The sequence below is a fragment of the Otolemur garnettii genome, unplaced genomic scaffold (genome assembly GCF_000181295.1).
Source record: "Otolemur garnettii isolate 467f Iridium unplaced genomic scaffold, OtoGar3 scaffold00087, whole genome shotgun sequence".
NCBI lineage: Eukaryota > Metazoa > Chordata > Mammalia > Primates > Galagidae > Otolemur > Otolemur garnettii.
This window is the reverse complement of record NW_003852482.1, coordinates 2,938,410-2,962,646: the sequence shown is the minus strand read 5'-3', so window position 1 is coordinate 2,962,646 and position 24,237 is coordinate 2,938,410. Positions and strand designations below refer to the sequence as shown.

Genomic DNA, 24,237 nt, shown 5'->3' with positions numbered 1-24,237 from the left:
TAGTGGAGGAGAAACACAGCACCCTTCACGAAGGCGTGCCAGGAGGCTCTGTCCTGCTGGGGTGGAGGTGGAGACCTCCCAGTGACAGGCCAGTGGGAGGGTCCTATTTCCCATTCCTAGGGCTTGATGGCAGCCTCAGATGGAGACAGATTGCGGCTCTTTCCATACAAGGAAGGGGGGAAGGGGATTTCCGCCCTGCAGCTCCTGGTGGGCAGGGCCAGCAGCCTGCATGGCCCAGCACGGGTGCCTTGTCTGGGACTCTGCAGACTTTCTGAAGGGGGCACTGCTCCCTGGTGGCCAGCAGGAAGGTTGCAGTGAAGTGTACCAGCGCTGGTGTGGGGACACCCAGACCTGTGCAGGGGACTTCCTGATCTCTCCCTCTGCCCGGGCTCTAGGGGGAAGGCAGTGGCTTTGTGGGGGCACCAGGGGGTTCCCAAGAGTGGAGTTGGCTCCTCATCACCTGATGGGGCTTCTCTTCTGACCTTGGAGAGGAATCACGTGGTGGGCAGAATGAGGCTGCCCTAGCTGGGGGTATGAGGCCCTGGGCGCTGTCCCCAAGTTGTGCAGGTTTGGGGCCATGTGTTCCCTTCCCTGCCCTGGTCCCTCCTTATCCTAAGGGCAGCTACTCCGCAAGATGCCCAACACCTGGATGTGGGGTTGGGGTTTGAGCTGCTCACACCACCAGCCCACTCATGACCCTGATTCTGTGCTTTCAAGGACTTGGCAATGTACATCAATGAGGTGAAACGGGACAAGGAGACTTTGAAGAAGATCAGTGAATTCCAGAGTTCCATAGAGAATTTGGTGAGTGTGGCAGGCCAGGTAGGCCAGGTGAGGGTGGCCAGGACGGCATGTGTGTCGTGACTTCCACAACCTCAGAACCACATAAGCGGCAGGCTGACACCCACTCTGTCCACAGCAGCCACTCCTAGGCTGCCCGTCTGGAGGGTGGTGCCCAGCAGCCTCTGAATTCAATATTGGACCTCTGGTGTTCACTTGTTTGCCCACTTCCAACAGCCCAGGTACCCTCTGCCAGGGTGAGGGGACAGGGAGGTATGGTGTTGACCAACCACCCCAATCTGATAGCCCTTCCTGGACAGCTGTGTCCTTGGGTCCGGGAGGAGAGCCATGGTTTTCGGGGGCTGGAGACACCTTCTGGCCTGTAGACCCCCTAGCCCATTCTCAATGTTGCCGTCTCCAGAAGGTCATTACATGGGGTTTGGTCACAGAAAGGGCAACCCCTGTAGTCGCCTTGTGCCTCGGACTTCATCAGTCAGAGCAGTGCCTCACAGGACCCTCTCCCAGCCTCCCCCTCAGAAGTCACCATGTCCTGTGTGGCCAGTGGAGATGGCTGACCGAGGAAGCAGGCAGTCTTCAGTCTGTTGACCTGGGTTTCTCAAATGCAGCACTCTGAACATTTGGGCTGGACTGCTCTTGGTTGTGGGACCTGTCCTGTGCACTATGGGATGCCGGGCAACTTCCCTGGCCTCCAGCCCCACCCACCAAGTAATGACAACTAACTGTATCTCCAGTGCCTGTCTTGGGTGCAGAGTTACCCTGTTAAGAACCACTGGTTTTTACACCAATATGTTCAGTCTGCTGAGTTCTCTCGCAGCACTTTGGCAGAGGAAGGCCCCCAATTCCAGAGCCAACTCCTGGTGCCCGGTCAGAAGAGCCCCAAGAGAAACCCCTTCACAAACGTGTGGCACAAACAAGTCCGTGGTGTGTCAGTGGAAGGAAGAAACGTTGCCGAGTGGCATTAGGATTCTGCCTCCTTGTTCTTCATGTGAGAAAGAAAAAAACCTGAGTGCAGAGGCATTGAGGGAGGTTGTGCCCCACACTGTTGGTGCCTGCTGGGGTCCAGGGGTGGCACATGCTCCAGCTTGTGGCATTTCTAAGTGCCACTCAAGGATGGGTGTTAGGAAGGAGGAAAGAAATTGGGTTTTTGTTTTTACAGCTCTATTTTTTGCTGGGGCTGGGTTTGAACCCGCCACCTCCGGTATATGGGGCTGGCGTCCTACTCCTTAAGCCACAGGCACCACTCTGGTTTTATTTATTTAAGTTTTTACATGTGGGAAATACCTATTCATTAAATAACAAGATAAAAGAGCAGTGAACAGCAGGTGTGGGCACTTCTGTGAGTTAGGCCGGCGCCCAGCCCTGGCCCTTTCACTAAATCCCATCACCAGCAGGCAAGCTGGCACTTTTGTAGTCCACACTTCAGAGGTAAGGCACAGAGGCCTGATCTGAGTGGCTACCGTGGTCACTGCCCTCATTGAGGCCGTGGAAGAAGACCCTGAGACCGTCCCTCACACCGTCACCAAGGCTCAGCCCCGCTGTGTTTCTGAGTGTTTGCCACCACCTCATGACACTGTAAACACTTCCTTTGAGAGCCACACAGGGCATATGCCGAGAGAGAAGCAGAGACACAAACTAAACAGGAAAGGAGAGAGATCTCAGCAAACAGCTAGCAGGGGGCTGGCTTGAGGCCTCTTCCTGCAGGAGATGGGCCGCCTGCCCCCTGCCCTCTCTGACGAGAGCAGCTCCTTCTCCCTTTTAGTTTGGTTTCTTAGGGTTGGACGTCTGGCTTTTCCTGCCAGGTCCTGCTCTAGCCTGTGATAGTGACCCACACATCAACTGCTCTTTGATCCCAGAGCTGAAGGGAGTCCTTGGTGGGCTGGTGAGGGAAGGGTCCGGCGCCTCAGGCCCCATTCCTCCCCATCTTCTGCCCCCTCCCTATCCTAAGCACCGACTGGGGACTGCCAGGCTCATTTTACTTTGTTCCTGCCTCTAGTTTCTATGGAGACCCCGGGCATGTGCGCCTGCCCTTCCTCAGGAGGACAGGAGGCCACTCAGCAGGCACAGGGCTAACAGCCTCTCCCTTTCTTTGCCAGCAAGTGAAACTGGAGGAATTTGGGAGGCCAAAGATCGATGGGGAACTGAAAGTCCGGTCCATAGTCAATCACACCAAGCAAGATAGGTGAGCAGCATGGTGGCTTCAGGGCTGGCTGGCACCATCACAGTCTGGCACCGTGCTCCAGGGTGCCCGCTCCTAAGTGGTTCTGCAAACAGGGCCTTCCTGGGGAAGGAGCAGCCTGCCCTGCAGCTTTGTGTTGTTCAGTTTTAATCGCTTCCTTCCTTCTCTTTGAGAACGTCTGGGAGCTGCGTCAGTGAGTGCCTGCCACAGGGCAGAGCTGCCCGGCCCATGGTGGGTGTTGGCCTGGGGACAGCTGAAGGCAGGTCTGGTCCCTGCAGACTCTCAGTCTGCAGGGGACCGAGGCAGACCCAGAGTAACTAGATGAGCTCTGTGCCTGACAACTGCCAGGTAGTGTGGGGGCAGGTTACCAGGAGGCTGGGACATGCTGGCACAGTCCATGCTTACCCCTCTTATACCATGTGCACCTGTGTATGTGAGAGCTCGGGCAGGGGACATGGCAGGTATGGGTCCTGCCCTCTCAGGGCCCCCGGTCTAGTGGGAGATGGAGATGTAAACTGGCTGTGACCACTGGGGCCAGTGCTGTGACCAAGGCCTGTGTCTGGGGGCGGGGTGCCCCTTTGAAGGGATCTGGGCCCATCCTCATCACAGGGTGGGAGGCCTCTTACTGTGTAGGATGGGCCACCCGCCTCCAGGGAAGGCCTTGGAGGGAATGACACAAAAACAGACAGACCTGATATCAGGGTCAGGGCAGGGGCAGGGCTCCCCTTGGGAGGGAACAGTGTGTGCAGAGACTCCAAGGAGTGGCCTCACAGGGGCAGCAGGCACACGCAGGCTGTACTGTGGCCCAGCAGCACGCACACTGGCACTGGCAGGCTGATGGGCCCCTGGCCACACCATCTCGCCAGGTACTTGTTCCTGTTTGACAAGGTGGTCATCGTCTGCAAGAGGAGGGGCTACAGCTACGAGCTCAAGGAGATCATCGAGCTGCTCTTCCATAAGATGACTGACGACCCTATGAACAACAAGGACATCAAGAAGGTGTGACTTCCAGGTGTCACACCTGGAGAGGGGGTCAGCGACCTCTGAGGCTGGGCTGCACCAGCCAGGGGCCAGCTGGGGGGTGGCATTGGGGTGAGGTGCTTGGTCTCCCCAGGTGAAACGAACTTGAAGTCTACCACTGCCCCAACCAGTGGGCTGAGGGGGCAGCCCACCCAGCAGGAAGCCCCTCTCCCCTTGGCCCTCTCATTGTGAAGGCTGCTCATGGCACCTGGGCCCAGTGCTTGTCTGGGACAGTGGGCTTGATCAGGATCCCAGCTCCCTGGTGGGGAGACTGAGGTAGAGAGGGGTGAGGCCCTGGGTAAGGCCTGCAGGGAGTGGTGCTTTTGACCTTGGCCAGCTTGGCTCCAGCTGGTGGTGTCTCTTGTAACAGGGACACCTCCTCTCCCCTCTCCACCTCTGCCCTGGTTAGAGGAGGGCTGTGAGTGGGCCTGGCTGTGGCTTGTCCAAAGTGCTCATATCTAGCCGCTGGGGCCCATAGCTGTAAGGGTGGGGCCATGTCTGCAGGGGGTGGGGCTGTGGGTATAGGGTGAGGGCAGGGCTATGGGGACAAGCCATGATTCTGGGGGCAAGGGCAATGCCATGGCTTTGGGGATGGGGCTTTGAGTGCAGGGGTGGGGCCGTGATTTCTAGAGGCAGAGCTGTGGCTGCAGTGGTTGGGGCAATGGCCATAGGACCATACTGTATAGGGTGGGGCCTTGGCTAATGGGTTGAGGCTATGTCTGCAGAGGGTAAGGCATGACTATTGGGGATGAGCTCACATCTGTAGGAGCTTTGGCTGCTGAGGGTGGAGCGATGGTTATAGTGGGTGGGGCTGTGGCTGTAGTGGGTGGGGCTATATCTCCTAGGGGCGGGGTCATGGCTGCAGTGGGTGGGGCTGTATCTCCTAGGGGCGGGGTCATGGCTGCAGTGACTATGGCTGCAGAGGGTGTGGGTGTGTCTTCTAGGGGCAGGGCTGTGGCTGCAGTGGGTGGGGCTGTATCTTCTTGGGGGCAGGACTATGGCTGTGAGAACACAGCACCTGGCTCTCTGGTTCCATCTTTCTTCAGCAGTGGTTTCTGTAGCTGGCCCTTGAGCAGCTCCTGTAGGTGGCCCTGGGCTGGGTATGGAACAGGAGCCCCAGTACTGGAACTCCAGCCCTGGCCTCCAGTGCATGCAGGACCTGGTGAATTTGTAGGGGGTCCTGATGTCCAAAACAAATAACAGGGGCTGAAGAACCAGTACCTGAGGACATAGCTTCCTGGGTCTGAGCCTCTGGAACTGCCCTTGTGGGAGGAAAATCCTTTTCCCTGGTGCCCCATGTGACAGAGGACAGATGACAGAGTCCCGGGCTGCCTAGCACAGGCAGGGTCAGGCCGCTCACTGACCTGTCTCCCCTTTCCTCCCTCCTCATGCCTCCCAGTCTCACGGGAAAATGGTAAGCACTATGCCAGGCTCTCTCACTTCCATCATCTCACCTGCTGCCCAGTGTGGGGGACAGAGGGCCTGCAGGGGCCAGGCTCCCTGGGGGTGGCTGCCGAGGGCCTGCAGGGGCCAGGCTCCCTAGGGGTGGCTGCCGAGGGCCTGCAGGGGCCAGGCTCGCTGGTTTCTCCCCCTTCTTCTTCCCCTTGTTTCTTTCTTTCTTTTTTCTTTAAAATAGTGGGTCTAGGTCATTCTCCTCAGCTTCTTATGAAATGATATGTAAAATTTCATAATGATGAAAAATTTGCTCAATACAGAAAGTGTGAAACAAAATCCCCATCACCCCAAATTGCTGGAGGTCAAGGGGTGGAGGTTCCCTGAGAACCTGTCCAGCCCCCATCAGCCCTTTGCTTTTCTGTATTTTTTCCATCCTCTCCCTTCCCACTCTGTCTGCTCAAGCCAGTGTTCTCGGCTTCCCACACTCTTCCTGGCCCTGAGAACCTTTCCTCAGGAGAGGGCAGGCAGATGGGGGCCAAGGCCACCCTGCCTTCCTGTCTGTGGCTTTACTTCAGAGGAGTGAGTGTTGCTAGTGTCACATTTAGTAACAGTGGTGAGCAGGACTGTGGCAGGGCCTTGGTGGGCTCTGGAGCACTGGTCCCTGGAGATGTGCCCCCACCTACATGTGTGCACAGCAGAGCAGCCTTGGCACAGGCGTTGGCAGGAGGCCAAATACTTGTACTTGTATGTGTGTGCACATGTGAGCATGAGGGACACGGGCTCACGTGCACATGCTTGGCACACATCAGAACACCAGCACATTCAGGAACAATGTGTGCAGCCACGCGCCCATGCACACAAGCACGAGAGCAGCGTGCGTGCTCAGACATGGTCACGGGGGCAGGCACGCTGCACATACACACACGTGAGAGGGTGTGAGTACACAGGCACACTGTGAGTGTACATGGGAACATGTGTTTACACAGGCAAGGCCCCTGTGTGTGTGTGTGTGTGTGTGCGTGTGTGCATCCATCCACGTGCACATACAGCACAAGGAAGAGTGACGTGTGCACACGCCGCATGCCCAAAGCCGTGCCAGGTGCCAGTGTGTTCCCTGTTCCCCTACAGTGGTCCTATGGCTTCTACCTAATTCACCTCCAGGGAAAGCAGGGCTTCCAGTTTTTCTGCAAGACGGAGGACATGAAGAGGAAGTGGATGGAACAGTTTGAGATGGCCATGTGAGTTCCGGGTGGCAGTGCCCTGCCTACTATCAAGGAGCACAGGTCGATTTAGTCTTATAACCCTCTGGGACAAGGGTGGTGGGAGGCAGAGTCAGGATGCCAGAGACAGACAGTCAGCCCTGGGACTCCAGCCCACCTGCTGCCCTCAGAGCTGCTTTATGATCGCCTGGCCCAGGCAGGTCCCTGTCCCCCGATAGAATGGCTGCCCTGGAGGCTGAGCCCCGCACACATGAGCAGCAGAGCAGTGACCAGCCTTCAGGGCGGCTACCAGGGGACTCTTGTGAGGCTGATCTTCAGGGTCTTTAGGCTGGTAGCTGGACACCTGTTTTGGAAAGCCACAGAACTTGTTTTCCAGGAGAGCTAGGACACTCTGCAGCCTGGGAACCAGAGAAGGTTGATGGGTGGGTTCCCTGGACACATCTGTCCTAGAAAGCATAGCAGCTGAGGTGGTCATTATGCCTGGTCTCTGCAGGCAGGTGGGCTCCCCTCCTTGCCTTTCTTCCTGGTAGAAGTAGGGGGTGAAGGAGGCCCATGTTGTGCTGCCATGAGGAGGACCAAATGGGATCTTTGGGACACAGGTGGGTCCAGGCTAGCACATGGGGTTATGACAGCCAGCTGGGCTGCTCTCAGGCTGCCTGGGCAGCCCTGGGACATCTCCTTCTCAGCCCCTTGGTTTCTTTCTCCCCAGCATTATACTGTGAAAAGTATCAGGTATCCATGGAAGCTGGGAGAATTTCGTGGTGAACACCCCACCCCCCGCACCCCAAGCCTCTATCTGCATCTTGCAGACTGATTGTATTGTCCTGTGTGTCCTCGGTGGGGCCGTGTGACAGCGAGTTCGCGTGGGGACTATGGCTGAATGAGCCACAGATATAGGGGTCAGCCCCCTGAGCTTATGGGCAATGAAGTGAACAAACCCTAAGATAAAGTTGCTGGGTTCCGACAGATGCCTGCACCTGCCCACACCCCAGCCCTTCTCAAGACGGAGACCATTCCTGTCCCCTGGAAGGTTCTCTCGCGGTTTCCACTCTGACCCTCCACCTTCCTGCAGGGAGTCTGGGCCCCGAATCTGCCTGGGTGTCAGGGGCAGAGCCGGGTTCGGAGTCCAGGTCCCAACTGCACAGCCCAGTTCTGAGCCTAACTAGCTCCTGGCAGGGGTGGGGAGGGCTGTCACCAAGACTGTGGGCTCAGGGAATCTGGGTGCAGCTCCTGCTCTCTTTTCCCCTCCAGGTCAAACATCAAGCCGGACAAAGCCAACGCCAACCACCACAGCTTCCAGATGTACACGTTTGATAGGACCACCAACTGCAAGGCCTGCAAGATGTTCCTCAGGTGGGGCCCTCCTGCAGCACCTTGCCCTTATACTCAAGGCCCAGAGGAGCTCAGCACTATAGCTGCCCCAGTCCTCCTCCTTCTGTCCCCACCCTGGGCCTCCTGCAAAGCCCCAGGAGGCTGGGGGTGCCCCCCAGGAGTCGGCCCATCAAGGCCCTGGGAGGTTCGGATTTAACCAGGAGGCAGTTGTCACTGTGTGTCCAGGCACACTGTGTGCAGCAAGGAGCCTGCCTGGAGGACGTCAGAGGGGAGGGCAGATAGACAAATGAGCCTAGAGGTGGGGACAGGGGCCCTGACCTGTGGAGGAGCAGGACGCAGCCTCGCCCTCACCACCCTCCCCCTGCACAGGGGCACCTTCTACCAGGGTTACCTGTGCACCAAGTGTGGCGTCGGGGCGCACAAGGAGTGCCTAGAGGTGACGCCTCCCTGCAAGATCAGTGAGTACCTCCCTGTGTCCCTGCCATGCCTACTTACAGGACACGCACCCCAGTGGGCTGGTCCTTAGGTCACATCTGTGCCCCTGAGCTGAGGGTCCTGCCTACACTCATCTGCCCTTTACCACCCCCGTCGCACATGTCATCCCATGGGTGGGGACCAGATGAGGAAACTGGGCTCAGAGAAGGGAAGACACCTGCCCCAGGTCACACAGGTATCAGGGGGCACAGCAGGGTGGGGTCTGTTATGAAGCCCTCCCTGCAGCTGACATCTGGGTGCTTTCCTTTCTCTTTCCTGCACCCCCTGTCCCATTCCAGGAGTTAGCTGCTAGAATCTTCTCGCCCATGTGGCCCTGGGATTCTCAGCAGGTACAGGGAACTCTCTGATTACAGAGAAACACCCGCCACTCCTGGATTCTCTCTGCATGCCTGAGGCTCAGGGAAGGAAGGGCTGAGCCCGCTGGCAATGGAAGAAGCATCTGGTTTGGGGCATACATTTGGGTTCTCACAGGGGGGTGCCCAGTTGTGAGGGGCTTCACATGTCAGCAGCTGTCAGCAGCTCCAGAAACTGAGGCTCCCCAGCTATTTGTCTAGGCACCCAGTGGAGGGGCCTCTGTGTACCCGAGCCCCTATACCCACAGCCTGAGCCTCTGGGCCTTGTCTCATGTGCCTCCTGGAAGGAGTAAAAACTAATTCATTAAACTGATAAAGCAGAGGGAGGATTGTGGGGTGAGCATTATATTTCTTCCCCTGCTTCTTGTAGGCACTGACATATGCAGAGCTAGCCAGAGTGAAGGGCTTCTCAGGTGTCATAGGCGGTGAGAGTGGTGGCCCAGGCAGCCCCAGCCCAGGCACTGCCAGTGAAGGCAGGCTCACTCCCCCGTAGCACCGAGCATCCCGGAGGACACCCGGGTTGCAGTGACTGGTGCAGTTCCTCAGTCCCCATTCAGTGTCACCGACCAAGGGGCCACTCAAGCCCCGGGAGCCTTGCTGGTTCTGGTGCCCAGCTGCTTTAAACCAAAGCCCACCCCTCTTCTCTCAGCACGTCCACACAAAGAACTGTGCAGCTTTTCCTTTTGAATCCTCTCATCACAGGTTTCCTTCCCTTTCTCAAGCAGCAGGGCCTGCTGTCACCTGCTGGGAGGGCATTGCAGTGTGAAGGCAGCTGTAGGCGCTGTGTAAACAAGCGGGTGTGGCTATGTGCCAATAAAACTTTATTTATGAAAGCAGGCAGCTGGCGGGTGTGACCTGAAGACCACAGACCGATAACCTTGGGTCAACACAAATGATTGAATGGCTGGCTCTGTAGCCTTGATTATGACTGTAGTATGTCCAGGGCGACCTCTCTTGTGTTAGTTAGTCCACTCTGTGTGGTCGTCATAACTATACTGCTCAGTTAAAATGCTGCGTAGTTCCTGGATTCTGGTTTTCTCCCTCTGCCTTGATGTGTATGTTTGCACTATTGCATGGTGTATATACTTTGGCAAGAAACAAACTACAAACAAAATATTTACTTTCTAAGTCACTCACGGTTTGAGTGTATTAGTAAAGCAGTCCTAATATGACAGATCAAAAGGTGATTGGTTATTCTTAGTGCCCTTGCTCTAGTAAGCAGACCCTCTGAGTGCCCACTTAGAACCTCCAGAGACCACCAGCAGTCACATCAGGGGCTCTTATCCTAGGTTTCCATCAGGGGCAGCTACCTTTTAAGATTCTGCATACTTTGGGTGTAAAGCCTCCTTCTCTGGCCTGTGCCCAGGTGGGTTTACCTCTTGGCTGCCTATCGGGGCCAGGGTGTCCCGGGGAAATGCCAGCCCTTCCTGAGACCTTCCCCCATGGGAAGCCCTCATGCTTTCCGGGAGCCCCTGCTGTGTAGCCTGCCCTGAGCTTACAGCCGCTGTGCCAGAGTCCATTGGATGTGTGTGTCAGCACAGAGCAGCTTGACCTGTGAGTGTTAGGTGGTGTCAGGCCACATCTGCCATGTAAGCCTGCTGTTGTTCTTGCTTTGTCTGGCAGTGGGGTGGCAGCCCAGCTTGGCAGTTGCCTGGTGGAAAGAATCTTTGGAACATTTGTCTTCCATCTGACAAGCAGAGGTGCCCCATGTCCTTGAATGTGGGGATATGTCTGTGTGTCTGAGGCAAGGACGGCAGATGGGTAGCATGCCTGTCACACAGCCCCATCGCCTGCGCCAGCAGGCATCACTAATCGATTGTGGACATCTCCCTGTGAGCCCCAGGCACCACCTGGTGAGAGGCCACTACTGCCACCCAGACAGCTGGCCCTGGCAGGCACCACGTTGGACACCTCGGGTCTGCCTCCCCATTTGAGCTCTCTAGTGGACCTTTAAATCCAGAGCTCAGAATTTACTGTCAGAAGTAATTAAGAGACTTTCACAGCCATGAATTCAGATCTGAGTGTCTGTGGTCCACGTCCCAAACCTACCACCTCGATGCTTGGCTTGTTCACAGTCAGGTTGGGCCCAGACCCTCCTGTTGGCCAGTGGGCGCCGTGGGGTCAGTGTCGGCCTCCCCTCTCACGCTGGACTTGCTTCCTTTTCAGGTTCTCCAGCAGACCTGGTAAGTCCTCAGACTGTCCCCACTCCCTCTGTCCTGTCTCCCACCCCCATAGTCATGTGCCAGAGCCAGAAAGAGCCAATCATCCCGCTCTCACCACTAACACCATCTTGATGAGCCCCTATGGGTCATGGGTCTCTGTGTCCCTTTGTGGATGTCCTGGGACCCCGGCAGCGTCTTCCTGGCCCACCTGCCTACCCCATCCAGCTGGTGGCTGCAGCTCTGGCCATGTGCCAACCCACCTGCCCCCAACCTCCGTGTGGCTCTGAGCCCCTGTTTAGCTGATGTGGGAGCAAAGTCACTGCATTCTCTCCTAGGGACTTTGTGTCTCCCCCAGCTCGGGGTCCAAATTAACCTGTGTTTAAGGGGCACTTGCCAGGCCCTGGGTGGGGTGCAGAGGTTCCTTTGTGGAGGAAGGGAGACCACAGTGCTTGTCTGGGCCTGTTGAGGAGTGTCCCAGATGGAGACCACAAGCCCTAGGCTTGGGGGTGGTCAGGGCAGGCTTCCCAGGGGCAGAGAGGCCATATGTCCCAGGAGGGGCAGTGCATTGAGGTGGGGGTGTGCCTGAGGGACTGGCAAGGGGTTGTCACACAGGGAGACAGAGTTCCCCTCCCCTGTCTACCTGGGGGTTGGCAGGGAGGGCTGAGATTGGGGGCAGCCGTCCCTCATCACTCTGCTCTGTCCTTGTCCCCAGGACGCCTCTGGAGCAGGACCAGGTGAGTCTGCTATACTCTGGCCCTCTGCTGTCATCCATGTCAGTGGTCACCCTCGGGGCCTGGCGCCATCAGCTGTGCTCAGTGTCTGCTCCTGGCCCCCTCCTGCCCTTGAGGGTCTCTCCACGCTGCCTCCCTGAGAGTCTCTCCTTCAGCTGTGCGGGGCTGTGGGGATAGGGCCAACCAGCAGGACCCAGAGAGAGGCATGGCTGCAACCCGGAGCCCCCACCAGGGCAGGGCACACAGCTGCCGTCTCTCTGCCACTTCCTGCACCTCCTTCCCTACCCTTGCTTCATTTGGTTGATGGGAATGAGGCTTTTAGGTTCTGAGGATGGAGAGCGCCATGGTCTGTGAGAACTGCAGGGCAGTCCAGGCGGTGCCGAATAAAATCTGACCCTGCCAGGAAAGATGGAAACCTGTTACTGCTGGCGGGAGTCAGGCTGAGAGGCCCGGGTGCAGATTCTTTGGGGGCTCAGCCAGGACCCCCATCGCAGGCCCTGAGTGGCCTCTGGCCAGCTGCGTGGCTTTTGGCAAGTCACTGGTCTTCTGATTAGTCAGCCCATCTCCAACTCAAGGGACACCCTGTCCCCTGCTCCACATGGGTCAGCCCCAGGTGGAGAAGTTGTTTGGAAGACTATGCATGAGGGGCCCTCAGAAAATACGCTGCTCTGACCACAGTGACACCCAAATCTGTTTATTGCACAAATAATTTACTTAACATTTGTCAAGAAGACACAGGCATGTTATGGGGAGAATTTGGGGAGAGTGACATGGGCTTGGGTGTCTTTGGCAGGGGCGGGGAGTCTGTCACCACAGAGCTCCCCCAGACTGGAAAGTGGAAGGAGGCTGCCAAGTTTGGTGATGGGTGGGCTGCTGGTCATCGACTGACTGATCTGAACTCACCCCTTGCCCTGTCCCCGCAGGTCCCAAGATGGTGGCTGTGCAGAATTACCATGGCAACCCAGCTCCTCCTGGGAAGCCTGTGCTGACCTTCCAGACAGGCGATGTCATCGAGCTGCTGAGAGGAGACCCTGAGTCTCAGTGGTGGGAGGTGGGTCTCCCAGGGCAAAGGTGTAGAGCCCTGTGCGTCTGAGGCAGAGGCAGGTTGGGGGTGAGCAGCGCTCGGGTGGAGAGAAGTGGGCTGGTTGGCTAGGCCCTGCCTGTCCCTGCTCTGCGCCATGGTGTGGATTCGAGGTGAGCCCCTGGGGTACTTGCTTTTCTGTGGTAGGGAGTGCAGTGTCCCTTCATGAGAGAGGTCACTCCTGTGGCTCCAAGGCCTTCCCTGTCTCTGTCCTTCCTGCCTCAGTTGTGTGCCGTGGGCCCTCCCCAAGGTTCTACAACCTCATCACACCCACCACCCTTCTCCCTACTCCTGTCTCTGTTTGGGCCAGCAATCTTTGTGTGATCTTGGGGTGAGCAGGCCCTATCAGTGCCTCCCCAGGGGCCCCATGTGATGGAGGGAGACAGATATGGGCACAGATATCACCTACATGGTGCTGTTCACAGGTCCTGTTCTGCTTACAAGGCCACAAAGGCAGAGCCTTGTGGGTGTCAGCCCTGCCCTCTAGCACCTGCCTCTCTGGACACTTCTGCCAAGTCCTGGGGCCCAAGGAGCCCCGAGACCCCCCTGGCCAGCTTGGTGCCCTGTGGGCTCAGGGGCACTTAGCCAGCCGGGGTTGTCTCTGGGAGGACTAATGCCAGAGCTGAATGTTGACGGTATCCGCTTAGGGTTGATGCTGTCGTGGCTGTTCTTCCTGGTCATTATCAGTAGATGTTGAGTGACGAGTTCATCACACCAGACCGTAACTGGAGATTCAGAGAGGGCAGAAGGGAGGCTGAGCAGTACAAAGTCTCCGTCCTGCCCGGTCTCACCCCGGGTGTGAGCAGGACTGCCCATTTCTTGGTGGCCTTGCAGAGATGCTTTACCCATGTGCTTGGTCCTGTGTTCTCATCTGTAAGGGGGAACACCCCTTTCCTCCCTGCCCAGAGCAGTGTGCCCTGGGCTATAATGCCCCTGTTGAGAACGGAATCGGTGAAAGCTGGGTCCATGTCAGAGGGCCCCATGTGCCCAAGTCCAGCCCCAGCCCACTTTTCCTGATGTCTCTCTCTTCCTCCAGGGTCGGCTGGTGCAAGCCAGGAAATCAGGGTATTTTCCCAGCTCATCTGTGAAGCCCTGCCCTGTGGATGGAAGAGTGAGTTCTTTCCCATGGAAGCTTCCAGAAGGCTGGTGTCTGGGGTGCTGTGTTTCTTTGTGGTTTTAAAAATGCCAAAATGAGAGTCTCTGTAGCAGCTGCAGTGAGCTGAGGACGGGCTGCCCTTCTCCAGACTTTAGGGACCAGGAGACGGGCTGAGAGGGGAGAGCTCCCAATGCTGGGATTCAAAGCTGAATAGTTAGGAAAAGGGCAACATGGTGTTTCTCCCCTTGGAGGAGTGCAGGGAAAATCCCCAGCTCTGTTAGGAAAGGCAGCAAGCAGTCAGCCTTGAATAAACTGGATTATCCGCCCCCACCCCCTCACCCCAACAAGACACCACTGGGCTGCCTCTGCTGTGGGAGGAGGAGCTCAGCACGTAGGCACCTTGGGCAGACCAAGGGAACCAGACTGCAGGGCAGGGCTCGTGCCACCAACCCTTGGGTGTCTTGGGCAAGTCCCTCTGTGCCTCCACTGGCATGTGAATGGGGTAGGGAGAGGAGAGATGGTCTCTGAGGTCCTACCCAACCTGTGGCCCAGGGAGGCTGGGGTGGGGGCTCAGGCCCAGGAGCAACGGTGCCTGCTGGGCTGAGTGTGGCACACCATGCCCCACACTACTCTGCCCTGCCCTGGGGTGTGCTTGTGTCCACCTGCTGGAGTTCCCGGCAGCCCCTGCCTTCCTCTCCCTGGGTGATGGCCAGTCAGGCATCGTTCAGTCACATCTGAGCATTTACTCAGATGAGGCAGCCCAGGCCGCTGCCCTAGGGGACCTCATAGTCAGGGAACTAAGTACATAGAGGTTCCCCACCCAGTGCAGCCAGTGCTGGGCTTAGGGTTATGTCATAGATGCTCAGCCTCACCTGGGCCCACCTTATGATTGGCCCTGGGGAGATGCTAACACCTTGTGCTCTGCCACCAGCCACCCATCAGCCGGCCGCCATCGCGGGAGATTGACTACACAGCATACCCCTGGTGAGTGGACCAAGGGGTGCCAACGTGGGTGTCTGGTGACCCTTTGTTGAGGGAATGCAGCCTGGCTCCCAAACTGCCCTTTTCTCCTAATCATTGGCCAGGATCCTGGGGACTGACTTCTCTGACTTGTCCCTTCTCTAAAACAGTTGAACATGTTTGACTATTTGGAGAATAAGACACTTTTTAATGCAGGCTTAATTGAGCTTCATTATTTAAATATATGAGCAGTGTATTTAAGGCCAAATGTGTAATCCCCTCCTGACCTAACAGTTGCTTGGTGAGAATGGGGAGGCTTGTGGGATGAGTAAGGTGCATGAGTGTACAGGTAGGTACGAGCCACAGGTGCAGCAGCCTGGCTGGTTTTTATTCACTCTGTCTCTGCTGTGTCATGAGGGCAACTAGAAAGAGGACTGGACCTGGCAGACACACAAAGTCCCCAGTGCCCACTCGGCTGGGCCCACGGCAGCCACACGTGGCCCTTCTGTATGTGGCACAGTCTGCCCCAGAGTGCTGCCCTCGAGATCTGTGGTTTGGGGTTCACCCCTGAAGCCACCCAGGATCCCAGTGCCCAGTGTGTGGTGTCTGGGAAACCTTCAGGGACAGGCAGGCCTCGGCTGCCCTGGGGTCCGGCTGGCGCCTGCCCCACCTTTGTAGTACTCGGGAAGAACAACGAACAGCTTCGGTTTTTGTGTAAAGAGTCTCCCAGGTGCCCAGTGTCCCAGAAGTCCCATTTCACCCTGGCAGGCAGCTGTGTGGTAGTGGGGACTTGCTGTGCCATCTCAAGCAGGGCTTTGCTGCGGCAGAGATAGTGGCAGAGCTTTGTTTCAAAGTCTGTTTGAAATTCAGTTGATGAAGGTATTGATGGTCTCCAGCACATTACCCAAATGCCCCACACAAGCGGTTGTGTCATTCCTGCTGTTCACATAGTGGAAAACATACTTTAGAAAAGAAATGTGATCTGCTGGCTGTGTGTTACGCTGACCTCCTCTTGCAGGCCCGTGGGTCTGTAATGCAGAAAGCAGCTGTGGACTGGCCGATATCTGTGGCTACCCGTCTCTCCTCCCACCCCCAAGGGATCTTTGTGAGCCCCTGAGTACCGACCACCCTGGGCCCCCCCCCCACCTCTGCTGGAATTCCGGCAGAGCCCCCGGCGTGGTGCCTGGCAGTGAGCACAGCCTCCCTTCTCCCCCAGGTTTGCGGGCAGCATGGAGAGGCAGCAGACGGACAACCTGCTCAAGTCCCACGCGAGCGGCACCTACCTGATCCGGGAGCGGCCTGCTGAGGCTGAGCGCTTTGCTATCAGCATCAAGTAGGTGGTGGCCCTGGGCATGAGGAGACCCTCGCCTAACACAGTTCTGGACCATGGAGCCTCTGTCCCCTCCATGTCCTCAGCTTGTTGGGTTGGATGACCCTGTCATGTACTGCCCAATCCAGAACGCTTGTGAAATGAAGGGAGGCTGGGTGCCAGTGGGTCTCCATGCATGTGCGGGAGGGAGCCGGAGCCTGGCTGGCTCCAGTGATCCACAGTGGCCTCCCCCAACCAAAGCCACCCTGGAAGTTGCAAGCAGCAGATATGCTCAGATGCAGGCGCGGGTGGGACGCTGTGAGAGGAGGTTCTCAGGAACAGGACTGCTTCCTTGGCAACTGGGACCGAGGAGAAGCCTCCTATGGCCGCTGCTGCCCTGTGCCCCCCTCTCTGGGACCTGTCTTCTATGAGCAGACTCTTAGACTGGGACAGACTTAGACTGGTCATTTGTCACCCTCACCAAAGGGTATCTGTGGATAAGAATGATATAGGTCAACAAATAGTGGAGTCTGTCTGCTGTGACCTCGCAGGGTTGAGAGCCCCAGGCAGGCTGATCTGTGTTCAGGGATGGGCCTCCTCCAGCCTGCTGGGCAGGTGCTGGGCAGGTGTCTAAGTCACCAGGAGCTGTAGTGCATCAGCCTGGGGGTGAGCAGAGAGGGGATCTTCTGCTGGGCTTGGCAGAGCCCCCAGGTCCTGAACACACAGCTCCGTCCCATCTCTCATCATCTCAGCTTTCACTTCTCCCTTTTTCTGGGCACCAGTTTCCTCTGCCTCTTCACCTGGGTGGGGGCCAAAACTGTGGCTGCCCCCAGCATCCTGGGATTCACGGTCTGCCATGAACTCAAGCAGACTGCCAGCATACACATTGCAAATGACTGTGGAGGGGACAGAGGGCCTCCGTCACCCCTGGCGTGAAGGTGGGGAGAGCAGGGGTCTAGGGCACACAAGCTGAGGATGAGGCCCCTGAGTCTTCAGCCCTACCTTCCCCTCTGGCCCAGCCACCAAACACTGCCAGGGTCTGTCACCTTCCCGAGAAGCTGTGCAAGTACTCAGGCCTGAAACCAACATGGGTGCTCAGTGACAAAGTGAGAGTGACATATGTCCCCTGGATGTCAGCTACACATGACCCAGGTGGCCTTATAGGAAGGATCAGCTCTCTGTGAAGAGGTCACCATACTTGCCAGGGTGGCAGGAATACCTTAGGGTGTGTGGTGCAGCATGGTGTGGGGCCTCCCACCGTGAAGGCCTCACTGGTCCCTAGGAGGAGAGTGGGGCTTGGGGCCTGGCAGGGGTCTGTGGCCCAGGCTGGGGCCAGCACAAGCAGTGAAATGGCAGGGATGTCACCCACCCGATAGGAGTTCCCAGACCCTTCTGTGTGCCTGGTCTGCAGGGCACGCAAAGGCAGCTCAGATGGGCCTTGACCAGGAGGAGCACCATGGGGTGCACTCACTTGCTGCTCATGTTAAATCCAGAGAGAAACAAAGTGGGTTCTCTATAAAGGCCTCGAGGTGGAGGCCCTGGCCAGCTGGGCTGTCATTTATTTAGAGACTGTTTTTTATATCAGCTGATTTTGGGGTGTCAAACCGACCTTGCATTCCTGGAAGATCCCAGGTGGCTGTGGTATGAAGCTGTATGTGTCTGGTTTGTGTGGATATAAACAGTCATAAGCTTCTTTGCTGTTTCAGGCAGCCAAAGGCCGCACATACAAAGGTGGTCCTGTCAGGTTATTGTGGAGCTAAAGAGTTCCTAGTGCTCGTAATGTCACAGTACAGCATGCTTGTCACACATTGGTGGCAATGCTGGTGTGAGCAGACCTCTGCTGGGTGGTGCAGACTGGCACACACTGTTACATGCAGCACATAATACAGGCTGTCCCTAACTACCTACAGCCCTGACCCACACGTTTCCTCCTTACAAACCAGCTCCCAAGGCTCCCCACAAGGACAGTCTACAATTAAATAATTACACTAGTAATCAGGGACTAGTTTCTTCCATGGCCTAAGTGGTTTGTGGGCTCAGGTCTTGATCCCAGTGCGACTGCCCTTGTTCACACAGTCGCTTTGCACAGCCCCACTTTCATTGTAAGTTCCTCATTCGCTTCTGTGAAGCTGCGTTTACCCTGGTGACCAAAGCAAAAATTCACGACAGGGCCAGGTGAAGAGGTGAAGAGACAGGTGATGGCAGTGGAAATGCCAGGCCCTGGCACGCGTGGGAGAGCCTATGGCTGCAGGGGTCCTAGACAGCTAGGAAGGAGAAAGGAGAGGAGGGGAGCTCGCAGGAGGTGGGGCTCGGGGACAGGGGCAGTCACTGCAAGCAGCATGGCCCAGGGTATTGAAGTGGGAAGCTTACAGTTTATTGGTTGGAAGATCAAATTAAGCATAACCCTCCTAATGGCCTTGGAATTAGCAGAAAGAGCAAGTAGCTTCTGTACTGACCATTTCAGCATGGAGGAGTTCTTACTACAACAGTACCACGCTGTCTCGCTGTTCTCACACAGGGGCCATTGTAGTAATATTACCGTTGTCACCATGCCTGTGCTCTTTATTAGGGGTCTGAGTTACATGCAAATCCCACAGAAAGACATTCTCAGGAACGCACCCGTGACCCAGGGGCTACTATGCTACACAATAAAGGACGGTGTTACTGAGTTCTCTGTGTAGTATGTTATACTTTTTATTATTTTAAAATACTCCCATACTTATTTTAAAAGTTAACTGTAAGAGCCTGAGGCAGGCCCTCAGGAGGTGACAGCTCTCATGTCACTGTCCTTGACACTTACTTACCAGCGAGACACAATGTGGAGGTAAAGCCCAGGTCCTCGCCCTGTGTGGGCCTAGACTAGTGTATGTTTATGTCTTAGTGTACAAGTAAAAAAGTTTTAAAAGTGATAAATTAAAAATAGAAAAAAGCAGGCGGTGCCTGTGGCTCAGCAAGTAGGGCGCTGTCCCCATATCCCAAACTGCAACAAAAAATAACTGGTTGTTGTGGCGGGCGCCTGTAGTCATAGCTGCTTGGGAGACTGAGGTAGGAGAATCACCTAAGCCCAAGAGCCTGAGGTTACTGTGAGTTGTGATGCCACGGCACTCTACCAAGGGCGACAAATTTAGATTCTGTCTCTAAAAAAACCAAGAAAAAACTTGGAGAATAAGGATATTAAGGAAACCATTTTGCACAGCTGTACAGTTGTCATGTTTTGAGCTACATATTATTACAAAGAGTTAAAAAGTTGAAAAAATTGAGTTTATAAAGTAAAATAGTTACAGAAAGCTGAAGTTAATTATTGAAGAAACACATTTTTTTATAAGTTTAGCATAGCTTAAGTGTCCAGTATCTGTACAGTGGGCAATAGTGGACAGTGACGTCCCAGGCCTCACATGTACCCGCTACCCACTGTCTGACCCACCAGGGCAACTTGCTGTCCTGCCAGCCCCGTTGACAGTAAGTGCCCCCCGCAGGTGCCCAGCCTCTCTGCCACACCTGTTAGACGTGTTTAGATACACAGATACTTAGCCACTGTGTGGCAGTTGCCTCCAGGATTCTGCACAGTGACACACTGTGTGGGTTTGTGTCGTCCAGGTGTACGCAGGTGCAGGTTGTGTGTGCTGGCCTGCCCATGCATGTTTCAGGGACACGTAGCTCTGTGTGTATGTGTACAGAGACAGACAGAGGGACAGGGAGAGAGAGGAAGGGAGAGGGGAAATCTGGTTTTTTAGTAGCTGGCTGAGGGTCTCTGCGCCCACAGTCTCACAGGGATATTGGTCTATAGTCTTGTGATATCTCTGTCAGCGTTGGTGTCAGCTGGCAGGTGTGTGTGTGTGTGTGTGTGTGGTGGTGGATGTGTGCGGTGTTTGGGGGAGGAGTGTGGAGGCCCTCCGGTGAGGTAACATTTGAATTGAGACCTGGGGCAGGCTTGGGGGTCTGGAGGACAGAGGGAGTTGAGCGCCAGGGCAGAGGGGGTGGCCGATGCCAGGGTCAGACAGGCTGTACTGGGTGTGTGAGGAGCAGCCTGGAGGCCCTGGCTATAGTGACTGCATGGGAGCAGTCAGAAGGTGAAGTCGGGGTGGGCTCCTGGCATCCTGGGTGGGGTTCTCAGTGCTATAGGGGGTGAGCAGAAGCCTCCCAGGCCATGTTGGCACAGAATGGGGAGCTGAGCTGTGAGGCAGGGGCCTGGGACAGCAGAGGGCAAATGGGGGTCTCTGCTCTAGCGAATGCAGAATAAGCCTGGAAATGGTCTCCCAGTGACCACTAAGGCCCTGCTTCTGCCCAGGTTCAACGATGAGGTGAAGCACATCAAGGTCGTGGAGAAGGACAACTGGATCCACATCACTGAGGCCAAGAAATTCGACAGCCTCTTGGTGCGTGACTCTCAGCTGCCGGCTCTGCTGCCTGGGCAAGGCCCTGGGGACAGTGGGGCTGCGTCGTAACCCCTAAGTTGGGGCTTCTGACCACTCATGCCTATGCCCAGTGGGTGGACAGTGTGGGAGGGGGTGGTCCTCCCAGCATTGGGAAGCCCCAGTCTCATGCTACGTTTCCTTGAGAGCCAGAAACCGGGGCCCTCTGAGGCCCCTCACCACTAGACCCCTCCTCCCCTGGCTGAAGGCAGTGCTGCCGTCTGTCACTCAGATGTTCCGTCCCTGGTGTTAGATACAAGGGCGTTTCCAAGGTTTCTCCAGCATGAGGATGTCGTGGTCAGCATCCGTGTGGGTCATTCTTGGTGGTTTTTGCTGGTTATTTTCTTTAGAAGTACTCAGGAGAGGTGTTGCTAGATCAGAGGTCTTCACCGGGCATGGCAGTGGGGCAAGTCCTGGGCAGTCAAGGAGATAAATCTCCCCCATGTGAACCTGAGAGGTGGGCGAGGGGGGCTGGGTCTGGGAGGACTGCCTGGAGGTGATGGTGGTCAGCACCTGTGCCCACCCTGTAGGACCTGGTGGAGTATTACCAGTGCCACTCGCTCAAGGAGAGCTTCAAGCAGCTGGACACCACCCTCAAGTATCCCTATAAGTCCCGGGAGCGCACTGCCTCCAGGGCCTCCAGTCGATCCCCAGGTAACCACGGTGGGTCACACATCACTCCCTGGGGGTGCCTGCTGTGCCCTCACCACCCTCATGGACCCAGGTCTAGAGCCCCACCCCAGGGGCACGGCCCAGGCCCTCCCCTGCCCATCATGGTACTGTCCTGTGGAAGATGGGGACTCCCAGCTCCTGCTCTGAGCTGCTGCTCCGTGTGTGGGCTCCCTTTTGCCCACAGATGATTGAGGAGAAGCCCAGGCGGAGATGCCTGCACTTGGCATTGGCATCGGTGGGAGAGGTTGGGGCAGATGCCCGATCCACAGACCCTCCTGTTAGTCAGCCCTCAGCCTCCACTACAAGAGATGGTCTATCTACAGATGGGACCCCAAGGTCCAGACCAGGGGCAGGCCCAGAGCATGTGGGCCCCAGCCTAGGACTGTCCACTGAGTCACCCCTGCCCCATCCTGCAGCCTGCAGGGTCATAGGTCCTATTTGGGCAGAGCAGGACAGGGGAGGATCAAGCAGGCCAGTGAGCTCTGCTGTGTGCCGGCAGGGACACGGGCCGCATGCTCGGCGTCCTTGAACTGTCCAGGAGCAGGTGCAGGGTGGCTTGAGGGCAGCTCAGGTGGGGCCGCAGGCTGTATTGCCCCCCCGCCCCCGCCCCGTCCCTCAGCAGGGTCCCCGTGTTCCCGTCGCTTGCCTGTGCTGTGCTTGCCTGTGACTGTGCGGACGCCCCGCCTGTCTCACCTTCTCTCTCGCCTCTTTGCAGCTTCCTGTGCTTCCTACAACTTTTCTTTTCTCAGTCCTCAGGGCCTCAGCTTTGCTTCCCAGGGCCCCTCCGCTCCCTTCTGGTCAGGTACCGCTGCTGCTCAGGACGTGGGGGGGCCGGGCCCACAGCAGCCGCCCTGCCTGACATGGCCATAGTTGCTCGCAGCCTGACGAGGGTCGCAGGGCGGTGGGGCTGGGGGCTGGGCAGAGGCTCTGCTGCACCCGGGGACACATCAGGCTTGCCCCTGCTCTCTTCCCACCCCCCACCCCCGCCCGTGGATGTGCCCCCCCCGCCCCATGGCCACTTTCCCGGCCTTGTCAGCTGTTGTCCTTCCTCACTCACCTGCGCTTTGCCTCTGGTAGCAGAAGACAGCGGGCGGCCATGGGAAGAGCTGTGCGGGGCTCGGGTGCAGGAAGGAGGAGGAGTTTGGTCAGCCCTGACTCCGTGGCCTCACGCTGCCAGAGTCAATGCCCCCCTAGCAGTTGCGTGTTTCCCCCTCAGTCATGGCCATTGTCCCTGTCCATTAGGACCCCTGGTTCCCCAGCCGAGCTGGTCTGGCCAGGTTTCCCTTGTGTTTGGAACCGTAGGGGCTGTCATGGCCAAAGCGAGGGCATCTGCTCTCATTGCTAAGGGCAAGCTCTGTGAGGCTTTGGATAGGCCACATACCCACACCCCCAGAGGGGCCAGGGCCCTGGGAGTGGAGGCCAGTGTGACCCTCTGGATCATCTCTGTGGATATCCTTTCTCTGTGGGCAGCAGGGGAGAGACCCAGCTCAGCCCAGGGCCTGTCTTGCCCTGTCTGGGCCCCTCCTGCCACATGTGACGCTGCCCATCTCCCCCAACAGTGTTTACACCCCGGGTCATCGGCACGGCTGTGGCCAGGTACAACTTTGCTGCCCGCGACATGCGGGAGCTCTCACTGCGGGAAGGCGATGTGGTGAGGATCTACAGCCGCGTTGGCGGGGACCAGGGCTGGTGGAAGGGCGAGACCAGTGGACGGGTGAGTGGCAGCCAGGAAGGCTGAGGAAACTGGGGCTCGGGTGTTTGCCTCTAGCCCAGGTGGTGCAGCTGGGCAGTGGCTACAGGACTCAGACCTAGAACTAAGCCCTGGGCTCTCTGCCTATGTTCAGTCCTGCTCTGGGCCTCCTTCATGGCTGTTGTAGGGACACACGTCCGGCACAGCCTTCAAGTTACTAGCAAGGGCCCAGGCTCTGTGTGCAGGACAGGAGGCCCTAGGACTGAGTAGGGTCTGGGTGTCTGTGCTTGGACAGATGGGAAAGAACAGCTGTGCCCCTACCCACCCCATCCCCCACACTTTCCCAAGTCTGGGGGTGGGGTCGGGGTAACGACCTCTCTTCTCTGCCTACCTAAGATTCTGCTAAAGTCCAGAGCCTCTTTATCCCAGGATCCCGTCTGCACCCTTGGCACCCTTGGGTCCCTCAGCACCTGCCCAACAGGGCACCAGGGTTCCACATGCTACTGATTAGGAAATGCCCGGCTTGCCTTGGGGGCTGCACTGCCCAGGGGTCGGTGCTGAGGACTGCAAAAAGCAGTCAGCCTCGGCTCTGCTACCACCTGCAGGAGCCGGGTGGCCTTCCCCTAGTGTGTAGCCTGCCCCTGGAGGACCTCAGGCTCAGTGCATTTTCTATCCAGCCAACTTTGGAAGTGTAAAGGCTACTGAGTCCCTCCCTGACAGCTGACTGGGAAGGCCAGGGCCACTGGCTCTCAAGGGATGCTTGTGTCATCAGCATTGGAAGCACCTGGGGCTGTGATTTAATAAACCTGGGCCTTGCTGGGAGACAATTGGTGCCTATACAGTTAGTGATTCCTGCCAAGCTGACCCTGCAGCTTTATGAAGTCTCTCTCTCTGGTGACTGTTCTTGCTGAATCCCACCAGTGTTTTCTGCACGGTCTGCTCTTTTCTCTCTTGTTCTCTTCAGCCTTTTCTGTTTCCTTGTATTTAAGATGGGTCTCTTCTAAACAGGTGGGATGGTTTTTTAAAGGCAGTTGCAGTGTTTGACTTTTCATAGGCATATGGAGTCCATTTCCATTTAATGTAACTATAAGATATTTAGGTTTAAATCCATCATCTGTTTATTCTGTTTGTCACATTGGTTCCTCCTTTCTCTCCTTTCTTGCCTGCTTTTTTTTTTTTTGAGATAGAGTCTTACTCTGTCCCCCAGGCTAGAGTGCCCTGGTGTCATCATAGCTCACACAACCTCAAACTCCTAGGCTCAAGGCATCCTCCCACCTCGGCCTCCCAGCGTGCTGGGATTACAGTGTCCAGCCTCTTGCCTACTTTTCACCA

General features: G+C 56.8%; 1 protein-coding gene across 2 annotated transcripts in view; it reads left to right on the top strand.

Moving 5' to 3' along the window:
• VAV2 (vav guanine nucleotide exchange factor 2) overlaps nucleotides 1–24,237 on the top strand; it is a 173,905-nt gene that overhangs the window by 145,407 nt on the left and 4,261 nt on the right. For both annotated transcript variants that reach the window (XM_023516213.1, XM_012808219.2), the window contains exons 12-26: nucleotides 718–804; nucleotides 2,895–2,980; nucleotides 3,844–3,976; nucleotides 6,521–6,630; nucleotides 7,864–7,965; nucleotides 8,314–8,402; nucleotides 10,959–10,975; nucleotides 11,667–11,688; nucleotides 12,609–12,736; nucleotides 13,803–13,877; nucleotides 14,794–14,846; nucleotides 16,039–16,155; nucleotides 20,420–20,507; nucleotides 21,074–21,197; nucleotides 22,775–22,929. In XM_023516213.1, the coding sequence (XP_023371981.1) occupies nucleotides 718–804; nucleotides 2,895–2,980; nucleotides 3,844–3,976; nucleotides 6,521–6,630; nucleotides 7,864–7,965; nucleotides 8,314–8,402; nucleotides 10,959–10,975; nucleotides 11,667–11,688; nucleotides 12,609–12,736; nucleotides 13,803–13,877; nucleotides 14,794–14,846; nucleotides 16,039–16,155; nucleotides 20,420–20,507; nucleotides 21,074–21,197; nucleotides 22,775–22,929 (1,386 nt within the window). The remainder of the gene's footprint in view (nucleotides 1–717; nucleotides 805–2,894; nucleotides 2,981–3,843; nucleotides 3,977–6,520; nucleotides 6,631–7,863; nucleotides 7,966–8,313; nucleotides 8,403–10,958; nucleotides 10,976–11,666; nucleotides 11,689–12,608; nucleotides 12,737–13,802; nucleotides 13,878–14,793; nucleotides 14,847–16,038; nucleotides 16,156–20,419; nucleotides 20,508–21,073; nucleotides 21,198–22,774; nucleotides 22,930–24,237) is intronic.